Raw genomic sequence first — 15,740 nt, forward strand, 5'->3', positions numbered from 1 at the left:
CTGTGGCTAGGTCTGGGTGCTCAGTGGTTTTTCCTGAATCTCTCAGTGTAGCCCTGAGGCTAGGAGCAGGTCCCCAGAGCTCACCTACATGCAGGAGGGACCTGCAGAAAGAGCTGCACCCTATAGACAGGGGTCTGCAGGGGTCAGCACTGGAGGGTGGTCTGCTTTGCTTAGAGATATCGAATCTGTGTCCTTGGACTAAAAGAGGGGGCTGCCAATTCGGTCAAGATCGTGGAAGAGTTCGTAAGGACTTAGTGTATGCTAGGTCTTACAGATAGAGCCATAAATACCAGGTCACAGTCCTGCCTTCTTGGTGCTCCGTGTCCAGTGGGCAGACAGAGCCAATGCTCATAATTACTCAAATAGTCGTGTAATTATATTTGTGATGAGGGGACATATGTGATGAATAAGAGCAACAAGGGTATACAATGGGAGGAGTCTGGGGAGTTTGAGCTGAGACCCAAAAGCTGGGGAATGAGGCAAGTGTCTATTAGAATGTATATTAGAAACGAGTACATAGATGGTGGTGCATGGATGGATGGGTGGGTGGATGAATGGCCACATGGATGAATGAGTGAATGTGTGGACAGGTGAAGGATGGATGGATGGATAAATAGATGGACCGATTCATGGATAGGTGGATGACTGATTCTTCTAGGCGATGGGAACAGACTATGCAAAAGCTCCTAGGTCAGAGGAAGGGTGGTGATTGTGGCTGACAAAAAAAACTGTTGTGGGAAATGTTTGGAATTTAAGAAATGAGACTGGCGAGGCAGGCAGCTGGGACCGCTGTGTTTAGTTGAGTGAGTTATCTGTTGCAGGGCTCCGGGAGCTGCCCGTCAACAAAGCACCATGTGAATGGTGGCCCTGGATAGATACAAAAAGTTGGTTGGTAGGCAGGACTCACGTCATGCAGGCCTTGTATGCCATAGCAAGGATTTTGGGCATTATTCCCAGAGCAGTTGGGGGCTGGGAAAGAGTGTTAGCAGTTTTTTATGGGGCTAATTTCCATTTATGAAGCAGAATTATCCAATGCAACTTTCCATGATGATAAACATGTTCTATTTCCACACTTTCCAATATGGTAGCCACATGCAGCTGTGGAGTACACAGTGACTGAGAAACTGAATTTTAGATGTTGATTAAAGAGCCACAACAGCTAAATGTCGCTAGAAGCTCCATATTAGGTAGTGCCACCCTGTGGATCTGGGTTTTACTGGATAAAGACCTGTCGCATCTAACCCCCTGCAGCTATGCATCTGGGGCGAGTCTGAGGAAGACCTCACATTTTGCTGGGTGGAGGCCTCAATCTCCCCTGCACACAGGGCCTCTGTTCGCACTGAGACCCTGGGTACAACCAGAGCTGTGGTCTGGGAGCTGTGCCTAATGAGGATGGAGCCGAGGGGCGGCCCCCATGCCCACTGATCTGGACTCCCCCCAGTGCTTACCTATCGTCATCTTTTCCTTGCACCTGTTGGGGTTGCTGACATTTTGTCCTGCGAAGTGGCTGGCCACCTCCTCCCTCTTCAGATCTCACTTCTCATTTTTTTGCTACAGCAGAGACAATTCAGTGGGGAACCATAGCATAGTGAGCCATAGTGTGAAGATGGTGACCACAGTGGGCTTTCGAGGATGTGGATTTGGCTCATGGTTTAGGGGAACCAGGTTGGTGGGGGTGGAGGAGCTCACAGGGGCCTACACCAGCCTGCCCCTCCCATTTGCAGGGCCTGAACCTCTAGCCCTGCTTCATCGCACCCTCACCCAGGGCCTCACACACAAGCCAGCCCGTGTCCAAGTCCAACTACCTGCCCCAGAGTCAGCCAGCCCTATTCATCCTTTGACCTAGGGGTACAATTGCCCACTCACTGCCCAGTCCACCTTTGGGAAGCTCAATCTAGGTGGGATCCTAGTTTGAGCTTGCATGCAGGCTCAGAGCCATTTAAACAGGAAGGGTAGAGAGGTGGCCCAGAAGAACCACAGGCTCCAGTGGACTCTGTCCATTGGTCCCATGGCTACCTCACTCCATGGGGAGAGGCATAGCTGGAGGCCAGAGTGGTCCTGCTAAAACTCAAGGACCAGAGCAAGGGAAGGACTCAGTGGCCAAGACTGGGAAGGAACCTGCAGGGCTGGTGGACCAGCTCCTCCTATCTTCCCCTGTGCACTTGAGTCCTAGGTGAGCAATAGGGACGGGTAGGAAGGAAGGTCACAGTGGTCAGGGGAGAAGGGTTGTCCTAAGTAAGAGGGATTCGAGCTGCCAGTGGCCTTCACTCTGGCCTATCCCATCTATCCACCATCTCTGAACACACACGCAAGTGCGTGTACACACACACACACACACACACACACACACATGCACGCACGGGGGTAAGGGCTGGGGCATGGCTCAAGTCCAGAGATGGGGATGGTTGGAACCTCACTCTCTGTGGTTCAGTGGGGCCAAAGGTGGGGTGTCTGGCACTCATAGATGAACAATCTGGTGCAGGGACCCCGTGTGAATAAAAATGGTGATAGGGCTGGGTGTGGCTCAGTGGTAGAGCTCTTGCCTGGCATGCGTCAGGCCCTGGGTTGGATCCCCGGTACCACCAAAAATAAAGATGGTTATAGCTGCCAAAGCCAGTCACCTGCAAACCACGCGCCCATCACTGTGCAGAATGCCTGACGTGACTCACCTCCATCCGACCTGACAACACCCAAGTGAGATAAGATCAGCACCAGCTGCATTTGACAGATGAGGAAAATGAGGCAGAGGAAGGGAAGTGTTTGGATGGTGCTGAATTTGAACCCAACCCATTGGACTCCAAGGGGAGGTTTCAAGGATGAGAAAGTGCTCTCTCTAGACAACCAGAGACACAGAGGAGGGGCTTGACAGTGATTAGCACTAGTTAGTCTCACCTTTGGTGAGATTTTCCACCTGTTGGAAATCCTGGGCCAAAGACCTATGCTCTGGGCCTCAGTTTCCTTATGTGTAGAATGTGGAAGGGGTTAATTTATCCCATAAGTCTTTTGTCGGGAATGCGCAAGGCCATTTGTGTCGGGATCTGGGGGAGACTGGGTCTTAGCTTCGTGCGTGCACACCCGTGTGCATTGGGGATCTCACTCCTGTCCCCTTCTGTTGCAGTGCGCTACTTCTTGAAGAATAAGGTTAGCCCCGATTTGTGCAATGAGGATGGACTCACAGCCCTGCACCAGGTAAGCTGGGCTCACTGGGGTTCCCTAGCTCCCTGCTCCCCACCTGGACAAGTGCCCCATTTCCTTGCACTTTCTGGTCCAGAATCCCCAAGGAAGAGGGGCAGAAGGAGGGAGAGCCACAGGCGGCCCGTCTGCAAGGCGCCTGTCTGCTTTGGAGATGTATGTGCCCGTCACAGACATGCCCACAGAGCCCATGTGCACACACACCCACGTGCGTGCAGAGATGGGCTCAGAGCACAGGGAGCTTTTGTTCACTGCATGCTCACTGCCCAGCAAAGCAAGTGTGTTTGGAGCTTGACATTTGACAAAGGACACTCATACCCACCAGGACATCCTACCTGCCAGGGTGATAAAGATGATTAATAGGCATTCAGTGACCTGGTCCAAGAACTGTGACCACAAGCCAAGTGCTGTCATAACATACACCCTCTGCAAGGGAGCATAGTAGGTCCAGCCCTCTCTGCCTGGGGACAGGCTGCTCTGTCTGTCACCTCCATCTCCTCCATATCCCCTTAATAAGTTCCCAGAATTCAGTCTGGTCCTGCTATAATTTTTTATCCATGCAGCAGCCACAGGGATGCTCGGGTTAATAATCTACCTGAGTTTTCTTAAAGCTCTTTGATGTCTTCTTGTAACACTGGGGGCAAAGAATAAACTGAGAATAACTCCTTGCCATTCTGCTCCGAGCCCACGAGCCCCTGCCCAGCCCTCGGCTCCCTGCCTCTCCAGGCTGGTACCCTGGAGTATTTTCCGGGTTCCTCTTAGCTTCTGTCCACAGCAGGAGCCTGAGGGTGTGCCGTGACAAGAGTGCCCTTTACCTTCTCAGCACCCCCTTCCTAATTAGTGATTCAGCCACCACCAGTGTGACCTTTCAATGTTGCCCTTCCCCCCCGCCCAGATCCTGAGCCTCACAAGGACACAGCCCGCACCTCTTGCTCATTGGTGTGTCCCAGCTTCTTTCTCCATGTTGGTATACAGTAGATGCTCAATATGTGAGTGCTGAACTAATGAATGAAGCTTCCCTGGGCTCTGGCCCAAGTTTCTGAGTAGAGGGACTTGAGTGCGACCTGGAGGGAGAGGCCAGGCACCTGGGGCCCTGGGTGGGGGTGAGATGGACAGAGACTGGCCATGCTCTACCCATCAGCCTTAGGGGCAGAGTCTTGCCCTCAGGCCTGCAGCCCAGGGGTTCTCTGTATATTCCTCTTGGCTCCTCTTCCTGTCCTCGAGGGCCTCAGGTGCCCACTCATGGGCAGCTGCCTTGGTATCCCACTGAATCCTGCTCATGGAAACTCTCCCCAACCCCCAGCTCCTGTACCTCCAGGGTGCCTGGGACTGGGCCAGAGTGGGGGGCAGTGGCTGCCCCAGCTTACCCTGGATCGAGCACCCAAATGGCAGCTCCCCAAGCCAGGAGGTGCTCGTCAGCCAGGGGTGTGATGATGGAATACACGGGCTGCCCCCGGTATGTTCTGGACGTTGAGTCTGTTTTCGTAGAGGACAGACTTCATCAAGGCCTGGAGGCCCTGCTGGCCAGCTGTGTGACCTGGACGAGTTCCTGAAGCTCACTAGGCCCCCGTTTCCTCATTTGACAAAGGAATAACCAGTTCCCATTTCCCTGGGTTGTTGTGAGGACACCCTCGGCACTGGAGAGATGTTAGTCCGTCATTGTTAAAATTTGTCATGTGACCACTTCTCAACAAAGCACTTCACTGTTGTATTCCGTTTCAGTCCTCACGACAAACCTCGGAAGTGTTATTATTCCCATTTTCTGATTCAGGAGACTGAGGACCAGGGTCTTTCACATGACTTTCTACGCTGATGAGAAGGCTCTGTGTATCTGCCCTGAATAGTATCATCGGCCCCAGCCACAGGTGGCCACAGAGCTCTCACAGTGTGGCTCTGGGACCCAGAAGCTAGATTCTGAGTTTAATTTTAGTGAATGTGAGTGAGTCGTGTCCGCCCTATTAGACCGTGCAGCTCGGGGAGGTGAGGTCTCTTTTCCAAGGTCGCACGTGAATCGTGGCAGAGGCAGGATTAAAACAAGGGGTCTTAGCTGCTCTGTAGAGGCTGGGCCTCCCGCCTGGAGGCACCATCCCAGGCTTAGCAAACTATCTGGTGGTGTCCTGCCTTTGTCTTGGGGCTCCTGTCACTCTTACATCATGCCCTCGCTTCTTTCCTGCGGATCCTGTGGCTTTCCCAGGACCCATTCCCTCCTGTCGATTTCTGAACCTACCATGTTAGGCTCCGAGTTTAGCTGTCTGGAGCTCATGGCTGGCCAGTGACACTCACCCCAGCCCCACCTCCACCATCACGCTGCCTTGAGTCCCATTCCCAGTTCCCTCTCAGGAGGTATCTGCCCCCATCGCTCCACAGGCTCCAATTCATTTGTTCAACAAGTTCATACTGGGCATCGACTCTGTGCTGGGCACTCTGCTAGGGATGGGGCTCCCGAGGTGAGTGAGGCATGTTGGCGCACTCTGAGTTCATGGTGTGATGCGACCTCAGGCACATAAATAACAGCACAGGCAGCACGGGGTGTTCTGTCCTCGCTTGGAGTAAGCAGAAGGCTCTGTGGCAGTTTGAAGCTGGGAGCTGATGCAAACTGAGAAAGGCTTCCAAGAGGAAGGAGCTCTGGGCTGGGTCTTGAAGGCTGAGTAGGAGTTCACTAGAGAGAAGAGGAAGAACGGATCTCAGAGGGAACAGCTTGGGGGGAGGCATGAGGAGGGGCCCAGCATTTGAAGTCTGGAGGGGGGGGGGTTGATTGTGGCACAAGTAGGATGCGGGAGCCTCAGAGAGATGGCAGGAAGGCTGGGAACAGGGCCGTGGTGTCAGGCTGTTTGGATTTCAACCCATTTCTGTAGGTGGATTTTAATCTTGGATTTAATCCATTTCTTACTGTGCGTGGGATCATGCACCCAGACCTCTTTGAACCAGTTTCCCCATCTATACAACAGGATGAGAGGGTCCTCACAGGCTCGCTTTGAGGATTAAATGTGGCAGAGCGTGGCCAGAGCTTAGCAAGGTGCCTGGCCCGAGTCAGCTCTCAAAAGCCTTGACTGATATAGATAATGTGACGTGGCGTGTTGTCGTTACCATTGCTGCCAGGGCTGTTGCTCCTGCTGTCATTGTTAGTGTCACTGCTGCTCCGGTACAGCAGAGGAGACCAGGGCATATGGAGAACTCCACGGACCTGGCCAAGGAGTGGGGATTTGCTTGTCTTGACAACAGGGAACCTTCTGATGTTTGCAAACCGAGAGCAGCGTGATGAGATGAACCGGGCAGCTCTTTCTGGATGAGGGTGTTTGGAAGGCGCCAAAGAGAGGCAGGGGGAGATGAGCCTCACCCAAGGCGGCGGGAATGGGGCCATGATGGACAAGATGAACCCACAGCTGGGGACAGGTTGGATGTGGGAAGTGAGGAAGCAGGGACAATTGGTGGAGAGCCCCTTGCCATTTCCCATATTGGTGAATGCAGGGCCTGCCCACCCCGCCACCTACTACCCTCTCCACGTGGACCCCTGCACTCAGCCCCAACTCAGCGCTTGCTTGGCCCTGGGGTCGCAGGTTCATACTGGCCCAGCCCCTGGGCAGAAGGCTCAGAAGACTGCAGTTCTGGATGTGTATCCCCTGTCCCTTCATCCTGAGGCTTCACCCCGCCCCCATGCTTTCTGCAGTATCTAAGGGTGAGACCTCTGATCCTTCTGTTCCCTGACTCCTGGGCTCCCCAAACCCATCTTCCAGTGATAGCCTGGGGACCCACCCCTTCTCCCATGCCTCACTCTGATGTCTTTGGCGCCCTCTGCTGGCCATTCCACATCACTGCATGGTTCTCCTGCCCACCTCGGGCAACACCTAGACCCATCTTTCTCCTCCTGTCCACAGTGGCTGGCTCAGAAAGAACTTGGGTCTCTAACAACATCTGTGCCAATGGTTGCTCCTTTCCCACATGTCCCTCTGGCACTGAGCCCTGGCTTTCTGGGGATGGGGGTCCTGTGGTGCTGCCCATACTACACCCACATGGTACCCACCTCACACAGGTGCCCCTGCTCCTCCTTCTGCTTCCCATCTCCTCTCTCATTCCCACCGTCACTTCTGTAGGCCAGGCCACCATCACCCTTAACTGCCAACTTCGACATAGCTTCTCACAGTCCCCTCCTAATGTGGGTGTAAACACACACACACACACACACACACACACACACACACACACACACACAATCTGTTCCCCACATGGAACCAGCAGAGTGACTGCTCTATTTTTCTGAGTAGAGTTCTCCAATGTTTCTGATTGCACCGAGGACCAAGCCCACACCTGGATGGGCAGGGCTGAGCTCAAGTCCCCTGCTGTATCCCCTACTGGCACCTCTAGAATTCACTGCTGGGGAGACCCTCCAGCCTTCACTCTGCAAAGCAGCCCCTGACATCCTCCTCTCTCCGCCCCCTCTCCTGCATAGCCCTGGCTGAAGTCTCTCTGTCCCCTTTGGAGCCTCTCACTACCCTGGGGTCTGGAGACTCCTGTGCCCTGTGTTCTCTCTGCAGAGCCGCAGGCTCCTGGGCCTTCCCCCTGCTGGGCTCACCCGTGTGTGGTCACTGTTCCACACAGGTGGGCGCCCAAGTAAGGAGTCTCCTTGCAGAGATGGTTTTAGGATTAGAACCTGCACATGGAGCTGGGTTCTTTGGGGGAGACTTGGTTATTTGGGGGCTTTCCAAATCTGATTCCTGGGTCAGAAGCTTCTAAATCAGAGATTCTAAACCATGATCTGGCAGCCACACCTTGAAGGCCACAGCTGGGAGGGGCCACCCCTCCCCAACACATACCCCGCTTCAACCTGGGCACTCCTGCTTGAGTTGACCGGTTATCTCCGAGCTCCCTGTAGAATGTTGTTTGGAGAAAGCCTTCTGGGATTTTAAAACCTCACTTGCATATCAGTTGCCGGTCCAACAACATTCACAAAACACTTCAGAGCAGACAGTTGTTTGTTTGCTTGTTTTTTTTTTTTTAACCTTTATGCTTTTATCTTATACCTTAACTTCATTTTGACTCACAAGGAAACTGAGGCTCCAACAGGTGAAGTGGCCTGCCCAAGGTCACGGGCAATGCTTACAGCATAAAAATAGCTGGATCCAAACCCAAGTAGTTGGGCTCCACTGCTCTTCTCCCCCAGTGACATCTTGAGGGGCACATGATGTGTCCCCACCAAGTCCTGGGGCCCTGCCAGGGACTCACCCTGCCTCTGTTCCTCCCAGTGCTGCATCGACAACTTTGAGGAAATTGTCAAGTTGCTCCTTTCCCATGGTGCGAACGTGAACGCCAAGGACAATGAGCTGTGGACACCCCTGCACGCGGCAGCCACCTGCGGCCACATCAACCTGGTGAAGATCCTCGTTCAGTAGTACGTGCCCGGCTCTCCCCAAGAGAGACCCCTCTCTCACTTGCTTTATTCACCCCGAGTTTATTCATTCTCCTCCCTCCCTGATCTTCCTCTCTCCTCCCTTCCTCCTTTCCCCTTCCCCCCTTCCCTTCCTTCCATCTTCTTGCCACTCTTTCTTGGTCTCTGTTGGTGCCTGACACATTCTCTCTCTTCCCTTTTCTCTGTCCACGTCTGTGTGTCTCTCTCTTTCTCTCTCCACCTCTCTCTCTCTTTCACTCTTGGTCCCTCTCAATCTTCTCTGCTCTTTGTCTCACTTAATTCTTTCCTCCTTCATCATTTTCCCCCTTTTGTTTCATTGTGGCAAAATGCCAATGACATACAACTCACCATCTTGACCAAGAAGCGTGCAAGTCGGTGGTATTAATTATATTCTCACTATTGTGCAAACACCACCACCGTCCACACCAGAACTCTTTTTATCTAGAAAAATAGAAACACTGTACCTATTAAACTATGATCCCTCCTATTCCATGCCTACCCCCCAAATTCCTGGTCACCCATTCTACTTTCTGCATTTATGAATTTAATTCTTCTAAGAATCTCTTTGAAATGGAATCATATACGATTTGCCTTTTTGCACCTGGTTTATATCATTTGGCATAATGTCCTCAAGATCATCCAGGTTGTCACATGTATCAAAATTTTCTTCTCATTTAAAACTGAGTGTGTGTGTGCACACTTGGGTATACTCACATCACATTCCATTGTGTATGTATGTTCCATTGCTTGTCCATTTGTCTTTAATTGACACTCTGTTGCTTCTGTATTCTAGCTATTGTGAATAATGTTGCTTTGAATGTGAACTTTCAAATATCTCTCGGAGACTCTGCTTTCTGTTCATTTTGGTATATACCCAGAGGTGCAATTGCTGGACCCTATGATAATTCTATTTTTAATTTTGTTGAGGAAATGCCACGCTGTTTTCCACAGTGGCTGTGCCATTTTACATCCCCGTCAGATGTGCTCAAGGGTTCCAGTTCCCTTCCATCTCTGCCAACACTTACTATTTTCTGGATATTGATGGTTTACTTTTTATTGGGTGGTACATAGTCATCATTATTTGTCTGAGGTGATATCTCATTGTGATTTTGATTTGCATTTCACTAATAATTAGTAATCTTGAGCATCTTTTCATTGCTTATTGTCTGTAAAACTTCTTTTGGAGAGATTGTCTATTCAAGTCCTTTGCTCATTTTTGAATCAGGTTCTTTTTGTTGTTGAGATTTAGGAGTTCTTTGTATATTCTGAATATGAATCCCTTATCAGAAACTTGCAAATATATCATATTTGCAAACATTTTCTTTCATTCTAAGGGTTACCTTTTTACTTTATTGATGGTGTTGTTTGATGCACAAAATCTCAAATTTTCATGAAATCCAATTTGTCTATTTTTTGTTGTTATTATTGTTATCTGTCCTTTGGTTTTGTATCCAAGAAATCATTATCAAATCCAATGTTGTGAAGTTTTTCTTCCAAGCATTTTATAGTTTTAGGTTCTACATTTAGGTCATGCATCCATTTTGAATTAAATTTTGTGTGTATTATTAGGTAAGAATCCCACTTATTTCTTTTGTATGTAGATGCTTAGTTGCTTAGTTTTCTTAGCAAATATTGTAAATATTGTGTTTCTCCATGGAACAATTTGGTATCCCATAGAAAATTAATATTTAAGTGGAATTTTGTTTCTGGATTCCATTTTACTCCCATTGACCTATTTCTCTGTCTTTAGACCAGTACCACTCTTTTTAAATTTTTTCCAGTACTGGGGATTGAACCCAGGGATGTTCTACAGTAAGCTACATCCCTAACTCTTTTTGTTTTTTATTTTGGACAGGGTTTCACCAAGTTGCTGAGGTTGGTCTCAAACTTGCAATCCTCCTGCCTCAACCTGAGTTGCTGGGATTACAGGAATGTACCACAATGCCTAGCATCCCACTGTTTTCATTACTGTAGCTTTGTAAGTTCTGAAATCAGGAAGTTTGAGTTCTCCAGCTTTGTTCTTATTTATTTATTTAGGATTATCTTGGCTATTGTGGTCCCTTGATATTTCACATAAATATTAAGATAAGTTTTCTATTCTGCAAAAAGCATTCTTGAAATTTTGGTAGGGATTGCATTAAATGCATAGATTGCTTTGTGTAGTATCAACATCTTAACAATATTAAATCTTCCAATCCATGAACATGGGATGTCTTTCCATTTACTTCTGTCTTTTAAAATTTTTTTCAGAAATTTTTTTCCAATTTCATTGTCCAAATTTCTAATCTCGTGGATTAAATTAATTTCTAAGTATTTCAGTCTTTTTGATGCTATTGTAAATGGAATTGTTTTCTTAATTTTTTTTCAGATTTTTCACTGTCAACTTATAGAAATGCAATTGATTTTGTGCAATGACTTTTTATCTTGCCAGTTTGTTGAATTTGATTATTAATTCCAACAGTTTTTTTTTTTTTTGGTGTGTGTGTGGGGAGGTATGTGTAGAATTTTTAGGGTTTTCTGCATATAAGATTGTATCATTTGTAACAAGTATAATTTTATATATTTTATATCTTCCTTTCCAGTTTGGATGCCTTTTATTTTTCCTGCATAATGGCTTTGGCTAGAACCTCCTGTGTTGAGTAGAAGTGGCAAAAGTGGGCATCTTTGCCTTGTTCTTGGTCTTTGAGGAAAAGTCCTCAGTCTTCCACTATTGAGTGTGATGTCTGCTGTGGGTTTTTTCCATATGGCTTTTATTATGTTGAGGTAGTTTTCTTCTGTTTCTAGTTGGTTGAGTATTTTTGTCATGAAATGGCATTAAATTTTGTCAAATGTTTTTTCAGCATCAATTGAGATGATTGTGTGGTTCTCTTCTTCCTTCTGTTTATGTGGTGTTTTACATTGATTGACTTTTGCATGTTGAATCATCCTTGTGCCCCAGGGATAAATGCCACTTGTTTGTGGTGGGATCCTTTGATATGCATCCTTTGAATATTTTGCCAAATTTGGTTTGCTAGTATTTTGTTGAGGATTTGCATCATCATTTATTAGGGAAATTAGTCTATAATTTTCTTATACTGCTTTTGCCCAGCTTTAGGATCAGAATATCATCCTATTTTTATTATCTCCTTTTCTTTTCTCCATAAATCTACCTTTATCTCCTTTTCTTAAAGCATTGTTGCTATTTTGTTTGTCTTGGTATTTATTAAAATATATATGCAAACACACACACACACACACACACACACACACACACACTCCTTGGTCTTACCTTCAAAGCCTGTCCACATGCTTTTCTTTAAGGCAGAACTTGTTTTGTGTTTTTTTGTATAGGAGGCACCATACAGCAGTGTCTTTCCCAGGAGTAAGACCATTTATTTCTATACCACTGTGAAGGTCTTTTCCCCCCTGAAATTCTTCCTAGACTTCTCAGATTCTATAATCATACAGAGAAAGCACCTTCGATTTTAAATGTATTCATTTGAATCTAGCTGGTGGGCTTCTAAACTGGGCTAGATTCTGTGCTAGGCATTGGGCACATAGGGGATGCAAAAGTCCTGTGGAGTCAGGCAGAATATCAGGGCAGGGACAGAGCAAGACCAATGGGAGTAAGTGTAAGTGGCCTCCCTGTGACCAAAGACAGCATCTGAGTGCGGGGAGCCAGGACGAGTAGCTGAGGGTGGGGAACATTTTGCACAAGTCTTGGCAAGCAGCAGGAGCCCATCAGGTGGCTCCCAGAGGTGGAGTGGACGGTGACAGTACTGCTTCCCCAGCTCAGATAGGTGGATTAGCTTGCTCAAGGGCACCCAAGAGCTCAGGGAGGTCACAGTAGAGGACTGAGTATGGCTAAGTCTGCCAGGAGCATCAGGTAGCTACATTCTGGATCTGCAATGATGCCCAGAAGACAAAGGGATGGTACTGGTCCGATTCAGTGGGTCCTCAATGCTGATCTGAATCAGAATCACCTGAGGCCTGGATTTAAAATACATATTCCCTGGCCTCACCTCCAGAGATTGTTTCAGAAGAGCTGGAGCAAAGCCTCTTATTTCAATGGTCCCCAGGTAATTTTGCTGTATGGTGCCCCCACACAGCCGTGCTTGGACACTGCTGGCCCAAAAGGTGAATTCTGCCAGGGAGTCCCAAAGCTTTGTTCTGCCCCTGTCCTGGCCAGCATTTTGGGTGGGGACTTAGAGGAGTGTCTGCATATCAACAAAGACTGACATAGAACAAGAAGTGAAAAGAGCTAACACAAGAGAGATCAGAGTTTGAGTCTTGGCCCTATCTCATCCAAGCTATTTGACATTGGATGTGACAGAGTTTTTTGAGTCTTTTTCCCTCCTGAGATGAGGTACCACCCCATGGGGACTATTATGAGGATTAAATAGGATGACATGTATTAAGGGCTTAGAGCAGGCACCTGGTGATTGGTCCCATTGCTGTTTATATTTTTAGTATTGTCACCAGGGAGAATTTTAATATCTGTCCCTAGGTGCCCACCTGCTGCTTCAACAGAACAGGAAGCAGAGAGAGGTCTTCTAGGACTTTGGTCTATTCTACCTGGGGCCCTGGGATGCCAAAGCCATGAGCATCACTTTGCTGGGTGCCCATGGTGGAGTCATGGATGCTGGGGGTGTGGCTGCGAGGCCAGAGGCAGAGGCTTCCGGACCAACCCTAGCCACACCCACCGGGCCCTCACCCTGACCCTTTCTCTGCAGTGGGGCTGACTTGCTTGCTGTCAACTCTGATGGGAACATGCCATATGACCTCTGCGAGGACGAGCCCACCCTGGATGTCATTGAGACCTGCATGGCGTACCAGGGTAAGGGAGGACGGCATGCTATGAATTGGGCACAGTATGGCAAGGAGTGTCGCTTAGATTAATGCAAGTGGACGTGTTAGCTGTATGCCTGCCTCCTTATGCTCAGGCTGCAGTCAATGTGATAGTTGCTCATGATTATTGTTATCTGTGTGATTAACAAGATAAGGACACGAAAGGACCCTGAAAAGCGTGCAATGCTGAAGGGAGATATTGTTCTCATCCCTGTCACCCACACACGCGGGCAGCCTCAGCTGGCCTTGTCTCCTCTTCGTCAGCTGTGACAATTCAGTAAACAGTCACCATAAAGATATATTTCCATTTGGGAAAATAATAAAAAGTTAAGAACATTTTGCGGGTGCCGCTCTGTGCCAGGCACCAAGCTGGCTGCCAGGGGCCTGGATAAACAAGATGTGGGCTGTTCTCAGCTCACGAACGAGGCTCAGAGAGGAAACAGTGCAGCAATGGGAGAGGCCACCTGCTTGGGCACCCCCCCACCATGCTTGCCTCTGAAGCACCTCCCCGTAGACAGGCCTCCAGTCCAGACCTCAGCTGCAGCCCAAGGTCCTGACTGGCCCTGGCCTTGAGAGTCTCCTCAGATAGCTGCAGTTACCACTGACTAGGTCTCTTTGTTCCCTGACACCTAAGCACTTCCATCACCTTCTGCAGAGGTTCTTAATGATGTTTGTGCCAGTCTGGTGACTCTATAGACTCCTTCTCAGAATAGTGTCACTCAACGTAGCTAAGAGATCATAGAATTGTCAAGGAAGTCAAATTATACTTACACGTAGCTACCGGAATATTTTAAAATACATTAGGTAGAAACTTCATTAATTCGTTAAACAGTAATATATCAATAAGGGAACCCCTACTTTCTGTTCATGATAAACTCACAGGCTCTGACTGCTAAGACTATCGTGGGGTTTGCTTTTATTCTAATGTAGGAAATTCTAAATTTAATTTAACCAAAATAAGCATGTGTTTTATTTCATCTCTTCAAGTTTATAGACCTCTTGAATTTTATTCAAGGGTGCTTGTTCGAATAATCAAATAATCTTTTTATAGAGCATGTCATCTTCTCCTTAAGTACCATTAGTAGCTGCCAGTAACAGCTATACTTTTTAGCCTGCAGTCTAGGCTATCAAGTGTCTTTCTAGACCCTTCTGCCTCTATTTACTCAACTCTTCAAGTAATAGATTCATTAATTCAGTCATTTCTGCAACCAAAATATATTGAGTCCTGTATACCTGGTGCTGCAAACACAACTGTGGGCCAGACCAAGGAAACTAGCAGTGGGGAAGTGATACAGGCTGGGACCTAAAGAGAGAGAGAGAGCTGAGTGCAGTGGCTCCTGCCTGTGATCCCAGCAAACTGGGAGGCTGAGGCAGGAGGATTACAAGTTTGAGGCCAGCTTCAGCAACTTAGTGAGACCTACCTCAAAATAAAAAGGACTAGATGTAGCTCAGTGGTAAAAAATACCCCTGAGTTCAATCTCTAGTACCAGAGAGACAGAGAGAGTGAGGTGAGGGAGAGAGAGACAGAGCCAGGCAGTTAAGCAGGTGGAGGCAGGTAGGTGGGTAGTTGGGACTTTTAGATAGGGGTACAGCAAAGTGACCAATATCAATACTGTGCCTACTGAGTGCCAGGCAAAAATGGCTCTTTCTCTGTGGGTCAACTTGTGGTGTTCATTTCATCGGGCCTGGGGGACAATGGTTTGTGGGCTTGTCTGTGTGCCCCTTGACTGGAAGACCCTGGGGTCGGGAACCACACCTCCCCACCTGCCCTCCCTCCCCTTTGTGGCCCCTGCATGAGGATGCTGATTTGGTCCTCTTTTTCATTCTGCAGGAATCACCCAGGAGAAAATCAACGAGATGCGGGCAGCCCCTGAGCAGCAGATGATCTCGGACATCCATTGTATGATTGCAGCTGGCCAGGACCTTGACTGGACAGATGCCCAGGGTGCCACATTGGTGAGAAGATGGGCCAGGCTGGTGGGGCTGGGGAAAGGTAACAGAACCAAGACCTCATAGACTTGGAGTGGACCAGCCCCTGGTGGTCAGGGCTGGGAGTCAGGAGCCCTGGATGCTAGGCTTGGATCTTCTGTGCACACGTTCTGTCTCCAAGATCCTTCTTCACTGCAGGCTCCTGGTACCCCTCTTGAGCAATCCCCTCCTCCAGTGATGTCCCTCTCTCAAGGACTGATGCCAGGATTCACCCACTCACCTGTGCCATCTTGCTTTGCACTGTCCATTCCCCTGCCTTAGTGTCTCCTCTCCTCCCCCACTGCCTTCCCTCATCAGCTCTCCCTGATTCTTCAGCAACAGCCTCTCC

The 15,740-nt window shown here is 48.6% G+C and overlaps 1 protein-coding gene across 4 annotated transcripts in view; it reads left to right on the forward strand.

Moving 5' to 3' along the window:
• The window catches only part of Ppp1r16b (protein phosphatase 1 regulatory subunit 16B), a 102,802-nt gene that overhangs the window by 72,431 nt on the left and 14,631 nt on the right, over window positions 1-15,740 (forward strand). For all 4 annotated transcript variants that reach the window (XM_026383291.2, XM_026383288.2, XM_026383287.2 and 1 more), the window contains exons 3-6: window positions 3,119-3,189; window positions 8,433-8,578; window positions 13,309-13,412; window positions 15,255-15,379. In XM_026383291.2, the coding sequence (XP_026239076.1) occupies window positions 3,119-3,189; window positions 8,433-8,578; window positions 13,309-13,412; window positions 15,255-15,379 (446 nt within the window). The remainder of the gene's footprint in view (window positions 1-3,118; window positions 3,190-8,432; window positions 8,579-13,308; window positions 13,413-15,254; window positions 15,380-15,740) is intronic.

This window comes from Urocitellus parryii, chromosome 6, assembly GCF_045843805.1.
Source record: "Urocitellus parryii isolate mUroPar1 chromosome 6, mUroPar1.hap1, whole genome shotgun sequence".
In the NCBI taxonomy this organism is placed as follows: domain Eukaryota; kingdom Metazoa; phylum Chordata; class Mammalia; order Rodentia; family Sciuridae; genus Urocitellus; species Urocitellus parryii.